General features: G+C 41.0%; 2 protein-coding genes across 5 annotated transcripts in view; one reads left to right on the top strand and one right to left on the bottom strand.

The window, feature by feature from the left end:
* The window catches only part of helq (helicase, POLQ like), an 80,404-nt gene extending 75,965 nt beyond the window's left edge, over nt 1-4,439 (bottom strand). For 2 of the 3 annotated variants that reach the window (XM_069925851.1, XM_069925849.1), the window contains exon 1: nt 3,396-4,439. In XM_069925851.1, coding sequence (XP_069781952.1) covers nt 3,396-3,602 — 207 coding nt within the window. In that variant the 5' untranslated portion in view covers nt 3,603-4,439. The remainder of the gene's footprint in view (nt 1-3,395) is intronic. The other variant, XM_069925852.1, reaches the window with a different exon arrangement.
* A 100-nt stretch (nt 4,440-4,539) lies between these two features.
* On the top strand, nt 4,540-22,345 carry mrps18c (mitochondrial ribosomal protein S18C). 2 transcript variants are annotated; one of them, XM_069925858.1, is made up of 6 exons: nt 4,540-4,647; nt 8,157-8,206; nt 10,209-10,292; nt 16,637-16,694; nt 17,829-17,888; nt 22,197-22,345. In XM_069925858.1, exons 1-6 carry the CDS (start codon nt 4,605-4,607, stop codon nt 22,271-22,273), a joined length of 372 nt encoding a protein of 123 aa, XP_069781959.1. In that variant the 5' UTR covers nt 4,540-4,604; the 3' UTR covers nt 22,274-22,345. The 2 variants fall into 2 exon arrangements, with proteins under 2 accessions (XP_069781959.1, XP_069781958.1); XM_069925857.1 differs by having other exon boundaries at nt 4,561-4,656.

Raw genomic sequence — 22,345 nt, forward strand, 5'->3', positions numbered from 1 at the left:
GTGAGACCAGCGGGAGCTCCTTGGATTGTTGATGGCGGTTGCAGCAGGCGGAGGCGGAGACGGAGGAGGGAGAGGAAGCAAAAGCGGGGTTGCCACTCAGGCCTGCTAGCTAGGCTGAGGAAGGCTCCCCACAGACCTCCGCTCCCTAGCATGCTTCTCAGCAACGTGCGATCCTTGGCAAGCAAAATGGACGAGCTGGAACTTCGGGTAGCTGATGACCGTTATGTTAAGAACTGTGGCGTTATGATGATTACCGAAACATGGCTTCATCCAAGAATACCGAGCGAGGCCATACAGCTACCTGGCCGCACTGTTCATCGTAGCGACCGGAGCAAAGAGGAGTCGGGTAAGAGCAGGGGAGGTGGTTTAAGCGTCTATGTAAATAATGACTGGTGCAAGGATAGTTCAACCATATCCACTACCTGTTCACCGTTGTTAGAAACTATCTCTATCAAATGCCATCCATTCTTTCTGCCGAGAGAGCTAACAGCTGTCCTAATCACGGCTGTCTACATACCACCAGAGGCAAATGACGGCTCAGCCCTCTCACTTCTTTCGGACATAATCCACAAACAGCAGCAGGCTCATCCGGACGGTGCACACATAATTGCAGGCGACTTCAATCAAGCAAACCTGAAGTCTGTCCTGCCAAAGTTTTATCAACATGTTAAGTGCCCGACCAGGAAAGGAAACACATTAGACCATGTGTATACCAACATCAAGCATGCTTACAGAGCCAAACAACTCCCTCACATAGGCCAGTCAGACCACCTCTCCCTGTTCCTTATCCCTGCTTATACCCCTCTGAGAAGAAGCTCAGCTCCTGTGAGAAAGACCATTACCACCTGGCCCGTTGATGCTCTCTCCCAGCGCCAGGACTGCTTCGAACTCAATGACTGGAGAATATTTGACTTGTCAGCGTATACAGAGTCTGTGTTGGAGTACATCAGGTTCTGCATGGAGACTGTCACTGTCATCAAACACATCCGGGTGTTCCCAAACCAGAAACCCTGGATGTCCAGGGAGGTTAAATCACTCCTCAGGAGCTGCAACACTGCCTTTAGATCCAGTGATAATAAATTGTATAGCGCTGCCAGAGCTGAACTAAAGAAGGGCATCAGGAAAGCCAAGCTAGATTATAAGTACTGGAAGGCCATCTCACCGACAACAATCCCAGGCAAGTGTGGCAAGGGTTACAACAGCTGACCAACTTCAGGGGTCAGCCCAGTAAAATTGTGGACTCAAGCACTGCATTGGCGGAGGAGTTAAATACCTTCTTCGCATGCTTTGAGTCCACCGCCCGGCAGCCTACAGCTGCACCCCCTCTACCCAGTCCACCCCTAGCTACGAGCCACTGACTGTGCAGTCATTCGAGGTGGAACGAACCCTCGCCAGGATAAACCCAAGAAAAGCGGCTGGTCCAGACGGCGTACCGGGGAAGGTACTTAGGGCCTGTGCAAATCAGCTGTCCCAGGTCTTCACCACAATCTTCAACCTTTCTTTGTCAAAAGCCATTATACCAGCTTGTCTGAAGGCCTCCACCGTCATACCCATACCAAAGAAACCACAAATAACCGGCCTAAATGACTACCGTCCAGTAGCACTCACACCTGTCATCACCAAGTGCCTGGAACGACTGGTCCTAGGCCACATCCAGGACTGTCTGCCTCCCTCCTTCGACCCACACCAGTTCGCTTATAAAGCGAACAGATCGACGGAAGACACCATATCCATCATCCTCCACACTGTGCTGAGCCATCTGGAACACAGGAACACCTATGCAAGGGTACTTTTCGTGGACTTCAGCTCAGCCTTTAACACCATCATCCCCGATAGCCTAGTCAGCAAACTGTCTGCTCTGGGCCTTCATCCTCTCACCTGTTCATGGATCAAAGATTTCCTTACAGATAGACCACAGACAGTCAAACTTGGAACCCACCTGTCCTCCACCTGCACATTGAGCACGGGCTCCCCATAAGGCTGTGTGCTGAGCCCTTTGCTCTTCACTCTTTACACCGCCGACTGCAGACCTGTCCACGCCAGTAACACCATGGTGAAGTTTGCAGATGACACCACGGTGGTGGGGTTGATCACAGGGGGAGATGAGTCTGCCTACAGGAATGAAATCCTGAATCTGACCGAGTGGTGCCGGGATTCATAACCTGATCCTAAACACCACAAAAACAAAGGAAATCATTCTGGACTTCAGGAAGCACAGGTCTGACCCGCTCCCCCTCTACATAGATGGTGACTGTGTGACGAGGGTCCACAGCTTCACCCTCCTGGGCATCAATATCTCAGACGACCTCTCCTGGACTGTAAACACTTCAGCAGTCATCAAAAAGGCCCAGAGGCGCCTGTTCTTTCTGAGAATGCTCAAAAAGAGCAAGGTGGGTCAGAAGCTGCTGATTACCTTCTACAGTTCCACCATACAGAGCATCCTGCTGTACTGCAGCACAGTATGGTTCTCCCATTGCACTGAAGAAGAGCGGCAAAGCAACGGGTGATGAGGGCAGCAGAAAAGATAATTGGATGTCCCCTACCCTCCCTGAAGGATCTCAACACCTCTCGTTGCCTCAGTAGAGCACAAGCAATAATAAAGGATCCTACCCACCCTGCCCTGCATCTGTTTAACCTACTACCCTCTGGCAGACGCTACAGGTCAATCAAGACAAGAACAAACAGACTCAGAAACAGCTTTTTCCCCCAGGCTGTCACTACACTGAACACACATATCCACAAATTCCTCTCTCTGTCCTCCACATCTATTATACATACAGCCAACACCCCCCGTCCATTCACATAAATGACATATACGGCACTGTAAATTAAATTTTTTATTTAACTTCTGTGGTGCTGTTTGTGATTGCGTCGCTGCATTGGTAACCTTGTACTGCTGTCATAAATCTCGATGTATAACTTGTACAATGACAATAAAAAGCTATTTGATTTGATTTCATTTCATTAGTTGTCAAAACTCCAGTTCTTTGTAACCAATTATCTCACACATGCCTACCAACTCTCCCATCCACCCATACCAGTGGTAATTTACAATATCCATTAATCCACCCATTAAGCATCCCTGGGATGTGGGAGGAAGCAGCAGTAGTAAGGCCAAACCCATGCCGTTACACTGTAAATGTACAAACTCCTTAGTGATAGCACATGCAATCAGGATCAAACTTGGGTCACTAGAGCAGTGAGGCTACAGGAATAACCACTATACCACATTGTTACCTGAAACATACCTGCATTTCTATTGTGTTCCTCTCTTTAACATTCAATTAGTTATTATCATCATCCCATCATTCTGTATCTGTATTTCATAGCCCATAATCATGCAAATCCAAATCACTCATGTATATCTGATAAAATTCTGCAATGTGCTGTGATACCTGGTCCATTTTGTCCTGGGTTTCTGAAGCTGTATTTTGTGTCTCCTCCTCTCTCTTCAGTGTTATCTCAGAAACACTCATGTGGTTTTTGTTCTTTTTCTTGCAAGGTGGTGGAGTCTCAAAACTGTTCTTAATTTCCATAACTCGCTTTTGGATACAAATCCATTGACTATTGTCCTTTCTCTCATCAGCCTGGTCCAAATCCATTTTAGGGCATACGTAAAATTACATTAGTTCTATCTTGTTCTAAGTTCTATCTTGAGCTAAGAGACCTGGTTAAGTACAATTTATTTTGCAGCATTGCCTCTGAAAACCCAATGTTAAAAATTTACCAAGCATTAAAAGTCACAACAATCACCTCTCCCTTTGACCTGTATTACAGCCAGGTGTTCATTAAAAATCCCCTTGCACTTAGGTAACACCTTTTATTCAATTTATCAAACAGAGTAATTTTTGATCAAAATACTTTCAGTGTTGTCGGTCTTAATACAGGAATGTCATCATCCAATTTTTTGTAACATATTTCTGGAAAATGCAAATAATTCATCAGCACCCCAAAGCTGAATCAGTCACACTGGCATGCCCCACTCGCACCCCAAAATTGATTCAATGTCACTGGCGTGCCCCACTTGCATCCCAAAGCTGAATCAGTCACACTGTTGTGCCCCACTTGCATCCCAAAGTTGATTTAATGACACTAGCAATATCCTTCACACCCCCAAATTCACGCGAACAAAGGACATCACATTCACTCGCTGCATTTCGCACACGCACGAATATGCAAAATCACGCTTGAGGAATCAAACCACTCCTGTAATCTGGTCCCTGCGCCAACAGTTTGAATGGGCGTTCGCTGTGCAGGACAGCGAGGTTTGTTGTTCACCCACAATTGCAACCCTCCATTATCCTGCTCCCACCACGAAGTGTGAGCTGCGCAGCGTGAAACATCATCATCATGGTCATTTCCGGGTTGAAACTTCACGAGGCCCCGCGAATAGGCGGTGGCCGATTCAAATCATCGGATCCAGCGAACCGCCAGTGGATTGGCCATAAACCGTTGCGCATGCGTGTAACGGGCTACGCGCATTCGCCTGAAAAGGGGGTGAGTGGATTGGCGCATTTGCAGCAAGGAGGGGGGACGCGTTTGGGTGCTGGTGCGCATGCGTCGATGTGCGGCCGGCGTGCCTCCTTTTCCGGTTGGCAGCTGGGATGCTGCGGGTGGTGAGGCTATGGCGTTCAGGAAGACAAGTTGGTAGGGGAGGTATTACTAGATCGCTTTGTAAAGAATGATGAGGCACTTCACAATTTAGAGGATTTGTTAAAGTGTCATCAAAACGCTGATTTGTAACCCCGGCCTAGTGGCAACATGTTTGAGGCGATTTCGTGGTGAGGTTCGGGGTTGAGAGTCTGCAAGTAAACTGATATTATTTTCCTTGGCCTTTTAAATAAAAGTGTATAGTGTAATAGTGAGGCTCAAATTTGTTGTGCTAGTTCAAATTACTTGTCAGACTAAAGGCCGCACGTTTAGTTGACAGCATGAGATGACTATGTCTTTGGAATCTGGAAGTTTATTTAAGAAAAAGTTTTTCATTCACTATGGGGTGTTAGTTTAAACACTAATATCTGGGCGCATTGCCGTGAGATGATTGTAAATGTGCACCTTGAATCTAGTTATCTTTTTGTATTTTTATTACATAATAAATTCCACAATTTTTTTTACATGGCAATCTAACTTTTCTGTATACCTTGTACTTTGTAACATCATACTGTATACTCTGACTCCAATGCTACGTTTGATTTATTATTGCACTACTGGGTTGATTTCTTTTGACTTGTTTTCTATGACGGGTGAGTCTAGGACAAGGGAGCATAACTTCAGGATAAAAGGGTGTCAATTTAAAACGGATGTGGAGAAGTTTCTTTAGTCAGAGGGTCATGAATCTGTAGAACTTGTTGCCACAGGTAACTGTGGAAGTGAGATTGTTGGGTGCATTTAAGGCAGAGATTGACAGGTTTTTGATTATTTGATTGGTTAGGGTATCAAGGGTTATGGGGAGAAGGCCAGGGAGTGAGGCTAAGTGGGAAGGTAGATTAGTTTGTGAGAAAATGGCAGAATACATGATGGGCTGATTGACCTACTTCTGCTCCTATATCTTGTGACTTCTCTGGATAACCTGCAGTGCAAAGCTTTTTCACTGCATCTTGGTAAAGATGACATTGAATATGCTCAATTTGTAAGGTCAAGATTGTATGTGAAATTGTAGAAAATTAGAAGTTCAACCAGTGGAACAGATGGCAGTTGTTATTAGCCTTTTTACACTGAGAAGCTGCATTATCATATACACAACCTGTCTCTAGAAGCTGGCTTGCTTGTTCACACATCAGAAAAGAGAAGTCAAATATGCCCCACTGCTGAGACTACCTACTTAGGTGGATTGAAGTGGGTAAATCTAGATCCCTCAATTCATCTTGAAATTTCACATAGCATTTGAAAGGCAGACAAAACCTGGCTTTCAAGCTTTGTGCAAATGATGTGAGGTCAAAGTCTCATGAGTCATTGCACTGCATCATAAAATGGAGTGCAATGTTATCGAAGTGATTGATTTGCCAGTCAGGGGACTTGATTTAACCTAATTTAGTGTTCAAATTCTTTTGTATTCTCAGGTAAGTACTCCAGCATACTACTAACTTGCATCTTGTAAATGGTGAAAAGGGATTGACAAATCAGAAGATTAATTGTATGCAGTAAGATTCTGAACTTCACATGTGATCTTGAACCCACATTTTAACATCATTGTTCTTGCATTTATATTTTAATTGTAATTTCCAAAATATTAATAATTGTCATTGAATATTAGAGAAATGGTTGTTAGGTGCAATGTTTGATGCTTAAGCCTTCTAATCATGCATACAAGCGTAATACGTTTTGACAGTTGAACATTGCTTCTGATTTCTGCAATGTGTAGATTCACCAATTTGCTCCTCAAATTTAGATATGCATTGCATTAGATATATAGTGTTCGTTGGAACTAATTTGTCTCCTTGCTTGATAATGACATTAGATTTGTGTGCTGTAACCTGAAATAACTTTGTCACAGAATTTTAAATGCACTGTTCTATCATATTGTACTTGCATTTGGACTTCTATTGCTGAATTGACTCAAATTTTAGTGCCTTCAGAAATGTGTGTAATTATCAAGTGATGATGGCAAATCCATTGATGTGAAGACTTTTATCTTCCACAAGTCTGACCTAAAATAGAAACTACACTGGCCACTATGAAAAGTTATCAAAATAGGTTTATTAAATGAGCATTTTAATATCAATTTGCATTGGAGTGACAGTAGAAATTGTTCAAAAATGTCTTGCATAAGAACATAAATAGGAGCAGCAAACTACTCTGCCATTTAATAATGTCATGGCTGGGCAGAGAATACCTCATCTCTATTCCAAACTTTCTCCCTTGAATCTTGAGATTCCCCCCGAATTCTAGCCTTTCCTTCCAGTGAAAACCACTTTCAAGCCTTTATCTTGTCACTTTCAAAATTTTGTTTCTCTAAGATCCCCTCTTATTCTTTTGAATTCCAGTGAGTACAGTCCCAGGTGACTCTCTCCTTATAGGCTAACCCCTCATATTTGCAATCAAAATGGTGAACCACTGTCAAAGCCAGTATATCTATTCTCAAGCAAAGAGACTAGAGCTGGATGCAGTACTCCAGCAGTGGCCTCAACAGCACCCTGTGCAGTTGCAGCAGAACCTCCCTGCTCTGAAATGAATGCTGGTATTTAATTTGCTTTTAATAACTGTTGCACCTGCAAACTAACCTTTGGTGATTCATGCCCAAGTCCCTCTGCACAACAGCATGCTGCAATCTTTCCACATTTAAAAGTGGATGACCTTGCATTTACTGCAACAACATTATACTCCATCTGCCAGACCCTCACTCACTCACTCACTGAACCAATCTATAGACTAGTGGAGGTCACTTAAATCGGTGCGGACTAGAAGGGCTGATATAGCCTGTTTTCGTACTGTAATTGTAATGTGGTTATCTGCAGACTTTGCATTTTTTTTCAACTCCATGTCATTAGTAAATTTAGATACACAACACTGTTCTCTCTTCCAAATCATCGATGATCTTGTGAACAGTAATGGCCCAGCACAGACCTCTGACACTCCATTCACAGTTTTCTAATCAGGGAAATGTCCATTTATCCCAAATCTTTGTCTTCTGTCTGTTAACCAGACCTCTGACAATGCAAATACATTGCCCCCAGCTTCATGCATTCTCATGGATTAGTGCCAGTGTTCTCAACTTTTGTCTAAGGCCCACCTGACTTGCTTCCAGCCTAATGTGCTATGACCCACTAGTGGCAATAACTGAGCAATATTTTCAAGTCCAAGAGAGCGCTAAGAAACCCATCTTTAATTTATTTAACATTTTTAAAGACTCACATGGAAACGTGCCATGGCCCACTGGTTGAGAACCACTGGATTAGTCCTATTTGATGCCTTATCAAACAGCTTCTGGAAATTCAATTACTTAACGTCACTTGTTCTCCTCTATCCACTGTAGTCATTATATCCTCCAAAAACTCCAGTATGTTTGTCAAACAAGACCTGCCCTTCCTGAATCTTGACATGTGGAATCTTGCATTGAACTCCTACTCCTTTGTGAATTGATTAAGCATTTGCAATTTAACAAAATATAAAAACCATCTGAAAGATGGCTCCTTATCCAGATTTCCAATTGATTGCAGGATACTGGCAAAGGGAGGTCAGCACTCAGCATTCAAGTTCTTCTGATCTGGTAAGAAACATAATCTGATACAAAACTCATTCAAATTAAAAACAGCAGATGCTGGAAATCTGAAATCAAAACATGATAACTGAAACACTCAGCAGGCCAGGCAGCAAGTCGGGCAACATCTGTGGAAAGAGAAACTGAGTTAATTCTTCAATGTTGTCAAAGGATTTTAGTCCTGAAAGATTTAACTTTTTTTCTTTTTCCAAAGGTGACAACTGACCTGTTGAGTGTTTCCTGTTTAAACCTGATGTGAAGTGATATGCTGCATTTTTAGATCCAGTATTTCACAATATTATGTGATTTCCTAGGGTGGAAAAAGAATAAAGTTTGGTGAACTCTGTATATTCTAGATAAATTGTGGTTTTATGGTGGATCAGTGGGCATGAAAATATTCTAAAATTTCTATAAATTAGAAAAGTTGTAGTACTATTGAAATTAATTGCTGGTTACAGAATTGCTCCATTATTTTAAAAGGTAATTTTATTGTTTTTCCTAATGACCAATATGCAAATACATTGAATGTTTTAGTAATTCATGCCAAAAAGGTCTTGGTTTCATTTACTTGCTGATGTGGATCCTGTTTCCAACAATGTTTCTTTATTTAAAAAGAGAAAAGCCAGAGACCTTCAATGCAAGATCATATTCAAAAATTTAAATAGTAATGTGGAAGAAAGCTCTATTCAGTGAACAGTGAGAACATGGGGCTTGGGGCAGACAGTATAAATGCATTGTAAAAGAAACTAAGAATACTGTGAAAGGAAGGTAAATTTATCCAGATGGTTGGATGATGGGTAGAAGGTGGTGGTAGCTCATAAAAAGTAGTTCAGCTGAAAAGTCAATATCTTGGGTGTATTTTGTGTAGCTTTGCATCCAAAGCATTTAAAGGAAGAGCAGTTAATTTTAAAAAAAAAATTATGTCAAAGCCTATTCATTGTCTGTGAAAGCTTTTGGTTTTCAGTGTATTTCAAAATCCCATCACTCCTTTCAGTTTAGTCTGTTTTCTCTAGTTTTTCTCATTGTCATTTTTGTCCATACTATATTCATCAAATGCTAATCTGTCTTGCCACTATTATAAACTTTTTCTTTTGTATAAATTTTTTTTTATGATGGGTATAGATGAGTAAATGCAAGTAGGCTTTTCTCATTGAGGTTATGTGAGATACCAACAAGAGGACATGGGTTAAGGGTGAGAGAAGTTTAGGGGAACATTAGGGAGAATTTCTTCACAGGGAGTGAAATAAGCTGCCATCTAAAGTGGTGAATCAGGGCTCAATTTTAATGTTTTTAAAAATTGGACAGGTATATGGATGGGAAGACTGAATTGGGTGCAGATCATTGGGACGAGGCAGAATAATTTGGCATAAACTAGAAGGGCTGAAGGGCCTATTTCTGCGCTGCAGTGTTATATGGTTCCCATTTATCTTCACCTTGAGTCTTAGCCTGTCAAAGCTCTATTCATGCCTTCATCACCTCAAGCTCTTTTATTTCTGGGACCCTACGCCCAGTTCTATTTACCACAATGCTTGTTCTTGTGGGTCTGCAATGAAATTTAAATAGTAATGTGGAATAAAACTCTTGTTCAGAGAATATGGAGAATGGTGGTGATGTTCATAAATTCCTTCTAGATTTGGCCCTCACAATTACTCATTTTGCAGCCCACAGATTGTCTACTGCTTATGTTGTCTGTTTGGCCCTGACTTCCTGTCTGTGACCCTTCATTTGCTGTTTGTCTTGGGCCATTATGTCTCTCACATAAAACTTCATTGAAGGCCTTCATGACCAGTCCTCCATTTACTGTCCATTCCTTGAAGGAAAATGTGCCATTTTGCCCTTTACCCTGTAAATTTCCCCTAATGCAGAAAACATAAAAGGAAAATTGCAAACTTTCTTTGCAATTTTATCTTAATATGAGTGATTGTAGTTTTAATTGTATTAAAGTGGTGGTGGAAAAATGAGTTGGGGATTAATGTCTTTCAAGTTCTCATGTTTTCCACTTTCTTTATAGCCAATAAAATTAGAAAATCCTTACAAAGTACCTCCTAAGAAGTGTGTTTTGTGTGGTGTTTCAGTGGATTACAAGAACATACAGGTTGGTCCATTTCACTTGTTAAAGCTGGGGAAGTCTTGAATTAAATTTAATCAATAACTGAAGAAACATGCCTGTTACCTATGAGCCTTGAAGGATATTGGCATCCTAATTATGTGTAATTAACTTCTATTACTTTAGGTCAACACTACTGCTTTACTGTACTGGAATGGAATTGTGTAGAACAATTTGATTGTACTAAGAATATTTGGATATTGCATTTTCACATGACAATTTTCACATGACACCAGAAATAAAAATCTAAATTGGGTGAATGCCTATTATGGGAACAAATGTTATAAATTTGGGTGGATCTCATTATATTTTTCATTAGGTGTCAAGTCATTTACTCTTAATAGAACCGCATGTGGCTTTTTATCTGATATATAAAATACCCAGTCTTGTGTACAGTTTGTAAAGATTATAAAATAATGGGCTAAATTTTGTGAAGTGATATTCTCCCATCACTGCACCAACATTTATCTGCAGATCTTGCAGGCTTTTGAGAAGTCTTCCTGTCATTGTCTGTTCTAGTGCTACTTTGTCTATAGGGAAATCATTGTGTGTTTAAAATCGGGGGGAAAACATGTAATGGAACAGGAGATGTGAAAGTCAGTAATTTTGAAAGAATGTGATTCCACACTTGGAAAAATTAAATGTTCATAAATGATCACATTGCTAAAATTGGTTTGCCCTCTAAATGTGCCAAAAAGATAAGTTTGAACTAGGTATTGATGGAGTAACCTGCACATACTAACATTGGTTTTTTGGTCTGGTACTGTTGTGGCTTGCCCGTTGAGTTGCAGCACAACTCTATTGTTTTGAATATTTTGATTTTACAGACTCGGGCATTTCTAACAGCACAGGAGAACATTTGTCCTTTTTTTAAAGAGTATAATAGACCATGTCTTTTATTTTTCCCCTTTTCCCCATCCCAAAACAATAGACAACAGGAGCTGGAGTAGGCCCTTCGGCCCGTCGAGCGAGCACCACCATTTTACAGATCATGGCTGATCACTACCATCAGAACCCCTTTCCAGCCTTATCCCCATAACCCTTAACTCCTTTGCCCACTAGTCTTATCTAACTCTCTTTTGAACATAATCAGTGAATCTGCCTCTACCACCCTCTGTGGCAGAGCATTCCACAGATTCACACTTCTCTGGGTAAAAAAATGTTTTCTCATCTCCGTCCTAAAGGGCCTACCCTGTATTCTTAAATTATGCCTTCTAGTCCTCGTCTCCCCCATCATTGGGAACAAGTCATCCAACTTCAGCCTGTCTATCCCCCTGATAATTTTGTATACCTCAATCATGTCCCCCCTCATCCTTCTAAACTCCATCGGATACAAGTCCAGTTTTTCTAGCCTTTCAGCATATGTCAACCCCGCCCGCCATCCCTGGAACTAACCTTGTAAATCTGCGCTGCACACCCTCTATAGCTAGTATGTCCTTCCTCAAAATTGGAGACCAGAACTGGACGCAATACTCCAGGTGGGGTCTCACCAGGGCCCTGAACAACTGCAGAAGGGTGTCTCTGTTCCTATACTCCAATCCCCTCTTTATGAAAGCCAACATGCCATTAGCCTTCTTCACAGCTTTCTGAACCTGCATGCTAGTCTCCAGTGAATAAGTACTCCCAGATCCACTTGCTCCTCCCCACTCCCTAGCTTGTCTCCATTTAAATAATACTCAGCTTTCCTATTATTGCCCCCAAAATGGATAACCTCATATTTGCTTACATTGAACGTCATCTTCCATTCAGCAGCCCACTCCCCCAACCTGTCCAAGTCCCTCTGCATTTTCCTGACATCCTCCTCACACCCCACACCGCCACCCAGTTTCGTGTCATCTGCAAATCAACAAAAACATTTTTTTATAAAAAAGGAAATAAAACACAACAAAATAACAATGATTACAAATGGGTCACAGAAATAATTCCAGAATTATAGCAAGAAGTTACCTGAACCACCTAAAGTACACAAGAAAAAACAGACAATATTGGGTCTCAGTCACTTCCAACCTGGCATTTCAGGACTGGTGTGAACTTGCCATCCACTGCTCCTTTTAAAGAAAGGGCATGGAGGTTGTAATCATACCTGTGTTTCAATATTCAGCAAATACAACTGCCACACTTCAATGTACATGATATACTTCTCTTCCCATCCCCCCCCCCCTCAGATTATAGGTGATTTTTTTCTTGGGGAACACAGCTCTGCATCTCCATGGTGCTCAGCTGTGAGTCAGACTCCCTTTGTATTTTGTGTGTGTTTGTACTTTGGAATTTACAATCAGCCTTTAATTTTCCTCATGAAATCAATTCTGAGTAAAAGTTTTCAGGGTTCTGGTGATTTTTTTTTTCCAAATAAACTATTTGCTGGCTTTGAATATCAATGGACACAATCGCATAGTGATTTTGATTGGCATGAAATTCTATTTAGCTCCTGTTTCTTTTGTATTCTTCCAATAGAAGAAACACTGGTTGAATGCCATGGCATATGGTCTAAAATATTTGGAGTCTGTTCCTCTTTATTAGCCCATTTTGACTGTAGTGTGGCATATTTCAAAATTATGTAGCAGTTCTCCAAAATGTGTAGTTAGCATTTCAAAATTGTAGTGTTGCACAGAATTGGGCAACTATATGCCAGTGAACTTGACATCAATAGTTGCGAAATTGCTGGAGGGGCAGAATCTTTCAGCATTTGGATTTGCAGACTGATTGCAGGGAGAGAGACCTGGAGATACAGCACAGAGTAACCTGAAAGTAGCAACTCAGGAATAGAGCTGGTGAAGAAGGCTATCATTGGGTAGGCTATTGAGTACAAAAGTTAGTACATCACAATTTGGCTGTCCAAGGCATTATTTGAAATCATGTAAGTGTACTCTGTCATGAATCTTCTCTGTATCCCTTCTGCTTTATTGATGTCTTTCCTACAACCAGTGACTAGAACTGCAATGTTGCTGTGAATAGAGTTGAATGAAATTGAGAGGCAGGGTCTTTATTCTCTTGTGTAGGAAGGTGATATTTTAACTATTCTCTTCATAATTTTATAAATGAACACTTTATTTTTTCCCCAGGGTAGATGATTCTCTATAAAATTAGAGGCAAAGGCAAGAGGTGAAATTTAAGGGGAACCTGAGGGGAAACTTTCATTCTGAGGGTTTAGATTGAGTTTGTTACAACATACCTAGTATTGAGAGAGGTTCTTCTGCATTTCATCCAGCTGTGTAAAGAGCACAATTTTTCAGTCGAGGATTGCAATGAAAAGAAAAATTAGCCCTCAGCAAGGGCAGTATGATGTTGTTCATTCAGGAGTCTGATACTGCAGGGAAGAAACTACCTTGAAGGCTGTTTGTTGGTGCATGCTTTTACTCTTGAGCCTCTCTAATCTGGGGTGTGATGGGTCTTTCAGCACGTTAGCTGCCTTTCTTTGGCAATGGGCGATGGAGATCAGAGAAAGTTTCAGTGTTCTGAGCTGCATGCTGTAATGGAGGATTCTAACCTGTTTTGTTAAACTTGCAGTTTTGGGTTCTGCAAGGCTGAGAACCTAATTGTTTTTAGAATCAGCAGACATAAGCTAAATTCCACCGAGGGGCCAGAGATGCTGTTATCTGACTAAAGGACATCTGTGTACCGAGAACATTTAATCTTCCTGCTTGTTTTGGTCACAGACTGTCAGAGGCCTAGCCTTGACGCAATGTTTTGGTCACAGACTGTCAGAGGCCTAGCCTTGACGCAATGTTTTGGTCACAGACTGTCAGAGGCCTAGCCTTGACGCAATGTTTTGGTCACAGACTGTCAGAGGCCTAGCCTTGACGCAATGTTTTGGTCACAGACTGTCAGAGGCCTAGCCTTGACGCAATGTTTTGGTCACAGACTGTCAGAGGCCTAGCCTTGACGCAATGTTTTGGTCACAGACTGTCAGAGGCCTAGCCTTGACGCAATGTTTTGGTCACAGACTGTCAGAGGCCTAGCCTTGACGCAATGTTTTGGTCACAGACTGTCAGAGGCCTAGCCTTGACGCAATGTTTTGGTCACAGACTGTCAGAGGCCTAGCCTTGACGCAATGTTTTGGTCACAGACTGTCAGAGGCCTAGCCTTGACGCAATGTTTTGGTCACAGACTGTCAGAGGCCTAGCCTTGACGCAATGTTTTGGTCACAGACTGTCAGAGGCCTAGCCTTGACGCAATGTTTTGGTCACAGACTGTCAGAGGCCTAGCCTTGACGCAATGTTTTGGTCACAGACTGTCAGAGGCCTAGCCTTGACGCAATGTTTTGGTCACAGACTGTCAGAGGCCTAGCCTTGACGCAATGTTTTGGTCACAGACTGTCAGAGGCCTAGCCTTGACGCAATGTTTTGGTCACAGACTGTCAGAGGCCTAGCCTTGACGCAATGTTTTGGTCACAGACTGTCAGAGGCCTAGCCTTGACGCAATGTTTTGGTCACAGACTGTCAGAGGCCTAGCCTTGACGCAATGTTTTGGTCACAGACTGTCAGAGGCCTAGCCTTGACGCAATGTTTTGGTCACAGACTGTCAGAGGCCTAGCCTTGACGCAATGTTTTGGTCACAGACTGTCAGAGGCCTAGCCTTGACGCAATGTTTTGGTCACAGACTGTCAGAGGCCTAGCCTTGACGCAATGTTTTGGTCACAGACTGTCAGAGGCCTAGCCTTGACGCAATGTTTTGGTCACAGACTGTCAGAGGCCTAGCCTTGACGCAATGTTTTGGTCACAGACTGTCAGAGGCCTAGCCTTGACGCAATGTTTTGGTCACAGACTGTCAGAGGCCTAGCCTTGACGCAATGTTTTGGTCACAGACTGTCAGAGGCCTAGCCTTGACGCAATGTTTTGGTCACAGACTGTCAGAGGCCTAGCCTTGACGCAATGTTTTGGTCACAGACTGTCAGAGGCCTAGCCTTGACGCAATGTTTTGGTCACAGACTGTCAGAGGCCTAGCCTTGACGCAATGTTTTGGTCACAGACTGTCAGAGGCCTAGCCTTGACGCAATGTTTTGGTCACAGACTGTCAGAGGCCTAGCCTTGACGCAATGTTTTGGTCACAGACTGTCAGAGGCCTAGCCTTGACGCAATGTTTTGGTCACAGACTGTCAGAGGCCTAGCCTTGATGCAAAATAAACCATTTATTCAAAGTGATAAGCTATGAGTAAGCAGTTTTTGGGTAATATAAGCCATAGTCCCGCTGCTGAAGAGAGAGACTCTCCGAGAGGTGGCAACATCTCTCAGCAAGAAGAAGAACTTCTGGAGTCCAGCCAACATCCCGGTCAGGGGAGGTGGAGAAGCTGCTACCGGCGCCCTGACAACCTACTACAAGTGTGCAGTCGTTGCCTCGCTTCGGCAGTTGGGACCAGTCCAAGCGTTGATAAGTATAGTTGGGAAGGGCTTGCATATTGTAGTGTGAAATCAGCTTTTGAATTTGTAATAAACATTTGTATAATCTGAAATGCTCTCTGTGTGTGTGTCTATTTTCTTTCGGTAGTTCAAACACTGTGACCAATCTAAAACGAACAAAATGAGAGGTACAAGTTTACCCAAGTCACATGCACTGCCTTCTGTAGTTTCTGATCTTGAGGAGGTCAGGTCCTATACCATGGTGTGGTGCAATCGGCAATTAAGTTTTTGATAGTGTATCTGTAGAAATTGTTGAGGGTCAAAATGGACATGCTCAACTTCATTGTCTTCTCACATCTGGAATGAGCTGTCTGAGAAACTGGAGATGGGTGCACAATTTTTACATTCTGAGAGATGTGGATAGGAAGGGCTTAGGATGTGGACTAAATGCAGGCAAATGGGACTAGTCCAGAATGACCAGTTGGGTGAAAGGGCTTATTTCATGCTATGACTCGAGTTGTATTTGGCTGAATTGTTTGAACTTTAGTTGCCCTGACTACATTGTGAATGCACTTCTGCTGCTTGATATGTTGCTTTATTATCAGTGATTAAAGAAACATTATTGATGTAGGTTTTCGAGTTATCAACTCTATTTTGGCAACTACAATAGGCTTAGTTTGCATTCCTTGTACTTTTACAGTTGGTGCAGAAAGACAGGATACTTTTTGTATTGCTCAACAGAAAATGTTTCCAAGTTCAATATGAAGCAGGCTTTGTGAAAAATGAATCTTTCTCTATTCAGGCTTAATGTACTTTAAATTTCCATAAGCATTCAAAACAAAATTTGCATACATGAAACTCATTCTTCATAGAAACTTGAAGTCTTTTTTTTATTTGTTTGATTAGAATTGAAAATAAAAGTTTTAAATTTTAAACTGGTGAATATACTCTGACATTAACACAAGTTTCAATTTTTATTCCTTTTTAAACAAAAAGCTTTTGTCCCAGTTCGTATCTCCATATACAGGTCGGATTTTTGGCAGACACCTAACAGGTAAGACAGTGAAATCTGTACTTATTTTAGAACTCCAATTAGAAAATGTTGGGGTTTTCACATTAACTGATGTCTGTTTTTGTGTGTATTTTGAAATGGAGGAGAAAATGTATAGTTTGCACAATTTTAAATTGAATGCTATGCAATGGTCAAAATTCAGACTTGGGTCTGGAACATGGGTATAATTAATTAGTCAAAATATAGTTAATTCTAAATTCTTTATATCAGTCAAGCTAACTGTTTTATCCAGGCAGTGGTTTTTGCAGCAAGTATATGCTCAAAACATTACAGTTGATTCTTAAAAACCCTATTGCATATCGTTACAAGTATGTAACTGTAAAATTGGCAAGAGGATACTGATGACACCAGCATTATGACTGCATGGGATATGGAAATTCTCCCTTCCACAATATCCACAAATTGAGATGCAGAATAAACTATGCTCTGCAATTAATTGGGGGGGGGGGGGGTGTGGGGGGAAAAGGATACAAACTTTTTTTTTTGGTTACATGCACAGGCTTCATGTTATGGAAAAATTGCAATTCTTCCATTTTTTTTAGGAACAGTCCCCTGCCCCACTCTCCCCAACTCTTTAATATGAAGGATGCTTGAAAAAGCAAAGATACGAATGAATTAAACAAAGGAGAAAAAATAAATGGTTTTTTGCACTATGAAAAATATTGATGAAATTTTGCTTCCAGGTTTAAAACTGAAATGTATACAATTTCCTTTCTAACATTGCTGGAACAGATTGTGTTTTAAACATTCACAAAGAACAATGTAAAATACAAGATTGCTGTTAGAATATCAACTGTCCTTCATGGTGCAAATAGGGAGGCAAAACACATGCAAACTGATTCCTTAAAAAAAAATTTGCAGAAAACCTGTTGATTAGCATAAACAGGAATTAGAAATCAGCTTTACAATTCATCATCTAATTTTAAAGTAGTAATGGAGTAACCTCTATTAAGGCAATGGAGGTATTGATTTCTACTTTTGAGAATATCCAGGTTAAAATAAATGTTTTAACCTGTCAATTATAATTTGTTGGACAAGTTCTTAAGATCTAGTCCACTTGAGATAAAATGAAGCCTGTGGCAACCCTTAAATCAGTTGGTTATAATTCTCTTCTAGGTTTATGTGGAAAGAAGCAAAAGGAAATTTCTAAGAGCATCAAAAAAGCCCAGCGGATGGGTATGTTTGGATTTTTAAAATGCATCCTTGATTTTAAAATTCAGCTGATTTCAACTTGTCTTGATAGTTAAGGGAATAGACAAAATTCTCTGTTGCAGATAGAGCATCTTGAAGGTTGTGTTGTTTGCCTGGTGCCTGGATTCAGGGTATCTTATCTGACCTGCAGAGGAATTTGCAGTGGGAGAGGAAAGATTCAGTTGTTGAGGTCTATGTGGGTACCAACTACATAGGTAGAACCAGGAAAGAGGTTCTGTGGACCAAATTAATAAGCAGACCTAAAAAGGTGGTAATCTCTGGGTTACTACCTGAGCCTCATGCAAATTGGCACAGGGTCCAGAAGATTAGATGAATGTGTGGCTCAAGGATCGGTGTGGGAGAAGTGGGTTCTAATTCATGTGAAATTGGCACCAGTGTTGGGGAAGGTAAAACTGTTCAAAGGGATAGGCTTCATCTGAACCATGATGGGACCTGGATCCTGGCAAATGCCATCATGGGCTATGAACAGGGCTTTTTAAACTAAAGATTGGGGGTGGCTCAACAGACTAGAGAGGGATGGATGAAAAAAAAGTGTGGATATGGTAAAAGCAAAAGGTAAAAAAGAGAAAAGGAGAGGGGATAAAAGTCGAGTGCAAAAGAGGCAAAGATTACCATATTAAAGACAATGGGTATGAGGCAACTTTGAAAGCCTGTAGTATTCAAAATAAGGTCAGTGAACTTGTGGCACAAATCAATAAAAGGAATATGATTTGGTGGTGTTGAGAAATAATATCTGGTTCAGTGGGTTCAAAGAGAGAGAAGTCTGGACACTGGTTTGCAATCACACATAGCTTTTATTAATACAACAATTTATAGAAGAGCATGAAAATTGTAACAGGAATAAACGTGTTATAAACAGGAATAAAAGTGTGGGTAAAATCTTAATGGGACTAAAACATGCATGCACAATTTAAGTGTGGGAAACATTAAACTCTACACAATTATTAATTCACATAGGTGGCACTGACATTTGCACACTAAGCAGGGGTTCTACGTACCCTTCCATACCCATGATCATTGAGAGGCAGCTCTAGTACACGCAAGGGTATACACACACTCCCGGACCCCTGATCGTTGGGAGGTGCAGCTCTACTGAAAGTATTGATCTATAGCGATCCTATGGCTCTGCTTCAGTGAAGTTCACACCTTACCAGCAACCCTTCCAAGTGACATCCACAGTAGTGACCTGGCATGGAGCAGTGTCTGGGGCTTGAACCATGAGGCAGAGAAATGTGCTGGTGCTAAATAGTGCTAATCTGTGTCTAGCTAATGGAGATGCTGAGTGATTTGAATTGACCAATGGCAAGGTGTGCATTAATTAGTGGCTGGAGTCCAAAATTGACTGACAGGTGATGGGACTTCTGAATATATTCTAGATAGGGAGGACATGTGACCATGTGTTCCAGACAGGCAGGGAGGCTACATTTCCTCCACATACAACAGGTGGCCATCACAGAAATGTGGTTGCAAGGTGGATAGGATTGGGAATTTAATATTCAAGGATGTCAGACAATAAGGAAGGACAGGCAGGAAGGTAAGGGAGGTGGCTTAGCAGTTTTATGGATGAGATGAGGGTAATAGTGAGGGGGTAGTAAGATTATATTTCAGTAGAAATTGGGAAGAGGTTTTAAAAATAAAATATCACTTGTTGGAGTTGTCTATAGGCCACCCAGTAAACATTAGTGGTACAGAAATGTTAGAGATGGAACACCAGTTATGAGGGATTTTAACATGAGTGAATGGGTTGGTTGAGGCAACCTTGAAGAGGACTTCATAGAATGCATTTGTGGCTTTCTTGAATAGCATGTTACTGAACCTACAAGGGAACATGCTATTGTGGATCTAGTCCTGTCCAATGAGTCAAGTAAAATTAGTAATCTTGTAGTTGGGGATCCTCTTGGAAAGAGCGATCACAATATGATTTGAGTTTATACAAATGGAGGGTACAATAGTTCAGTCTAAAGGGAAACTACAAGGGTATGAGGGAGGAGTTGGTAGACTGGGAGTGCAGGTTATAATGGAAGGACTGTTGAACAGTGGAGGACATTCAGAGATTTTCACAGTTCTCAACAAAAGTATATTCCAGTTAAAAGCAAAGACAGTTGGGGTGGGGGCAGCCACCCATGGATAACTAAGGAAATGAAGGAATTAATTAGGCTAAAGGCAGGTGCATACAAAGTTGCCAAGAGCAATGGGAAGTTAATGTTGGGAAAACTTTAAGCACCAAAGAACCACTAAGTGAGCAATAACAAAAAGGGAAGGTTGACTGAGAAAAGATTAGTGCAAATATAAAAATGGACAGTAAAAGTTTTATGATTAAAGTGCAAATGGGTGACTAAAGTGAAGATTGGTCCCTTGAAAGGGTCATTTATATTGGTTAATGAGGAAGTGGCTGAGGCTTTGAATAACTATTATGTTGCTCTTCAGTGAAGGACACATCGAGCATGTTAAAGACAGTTATAGATGTGATAGTAGGTGAGGACATGGATATAATGGCTACAGGTTATACTCAGAAAACTTGAAAGTCTAAAGATAAATTCCTGGCCATCGTGGAATGCATCCCAGGGTACTGAAAGAAATGGCAGAAGTTGTTCTTTGGTGATAATTTACCAAACTTCTCTGGACTCATCAGGTTATGATAAATGGAAGATAGCAAATGTCACACCACTATACAAAAAAAATGTAGACAAAAGGCAGGGAACTATCGGCTAGTTAGTTTAATATCAATGGTTGGGAAAATGCTTGAAGCTATGATTAAAGAATAATGAGGCATTTGGAGAAAAGTGGATCTATCAGGCAGATGCAGCATAATTAAATAAGGACAGGCCGTTTCCCAAATTTACTAGGGTTATTTGAGGATATAATGAAAGCATCAAATTGGGGAGCGGGTGTATGTTTATCTGGATTTCCAGGTGTTTGCTAAGGTGACAAGACTTGTACAGAAGGATACATGGAGTTGGGGTAGATGTATTAGCATGGATAGAGAATTGGTTAACCAGAAAGCAGATTTGGGGTACAGGGGTGCTTTTTTTCTGGTTGGCAATTAATTGAGTGGAAAAACATCCTCTGCTGAGGATACATGACAGACTGAATAGAGATATGGATAGGTTGACTGGGCAAGGGTCTGGCAGTTACAGAACAATGTTGCAAATGTGAGATTATCCACTTTGGAAGGAAAAATTGAAAATTTAAATAGCAAGCAATTGGAGCTTGTTGATGTGCAAAAGGACTTGGGAGTGCTTGTCCATGAATCATTAAAGCTTGGTTTGCAGTTGAAGACAAATGGAATGTTATTCTTCATTGCTAGAGGGATCGAATTTGAGCAGGGAGGTTATGCTGCAACTGTATGAAGTACTGCATGCAGTTCTGGCTTTAGAGCCATTGCAGAGAAGGTTGACTAGGTTGAATCCAGGGCCTATGTGGAGAAATTGAGTCATCTGGGTCTGTACTTTGTGGAATTTAGAAGAATGAGGGGATCTTAAAGGAACATGTAAAATTTATGAAAGATGAATGATATTTAGAAGATGGAGGTAGGTAAGTTGTTTACATTGGCAGTGGAGACCAGAATTAGGAGACATAGCCTCAAAATTCAGGATAGCAGAACTGCTCTTCCAAGAAGGTAATGAATTTGTGGAATTAACTGCCCATCGAAGCAGTGGAGGTGAACTCAGTAAATAGATTTTTAACATAGTAAGGGAATTAAAGGATATGGGGTAAATGCAGGTTGGTGGAGATGAGCCTATCATGAGATCAGTCATTGAAGGGCAGAGCCAGTTCGATGGGCTGTATAGCCTACTCTTGTTCCTATTTCTTGTGTTTTAATTTTGAATTTGAATAGAAAATATGGTGAAGAGAGGTCAGACTTGGATCCTGCAAAAAAAGTGATTTTATTTCCTGATGGCACAAATCCTTTAAAGTACACTTTGACATTGACCAGCTATGATTGAGATGTCCAAAGTATTAAAGAAAAAAGTTGTATTGCCTTAATGTGCAGGAAGCATGAGGATTGGGGAAAAATTTTAAATTCAAAAATTGACAACTACAGGGAAAGCCGAATAAAAGAATAGTCTAGTAAGAAACATGTTTGAAGAGCTTCTCTAAATGTGTTAAAATGAAAATATTGGCAAATCTTTGAGCCCTAAAGATTAGAGGAAAAAATGTAATGGGAGAGATGAGCTAATTCAAAAATTTTTGAACAGCATATGGAGAACAAAATACATATGTTCCTTAAATATTTCACCTATAATTGTTTTTATCATTTGTTTATTTTAGGATTTATGCCAGTCATTTTGAAGGACCCTGTTTTCATAAAGGATCCAAATATTTGTGATTTCAAACTATGGGAATAGTCATTAATCTATCAATGGTTTAATGTATCTCAATTGTATTCCAAAAACAAATAAACTGGATTAAATGAAAAA

The sequence above is a fragment of the Narcine bancroftii genome, chromosome 3 (assembly GCF_036971445.1).
Source record: "Narcine bancroftii isolate sNarBan1 chromosome 3, sNarBan1.hap1, whole genome shotgun sequence".
NCBI lineage: Eukaryota > Metazoa > Chordata > Chondrichthyes > Torpediniformes > Narcinidae > Narcine > Narcine bancroftii.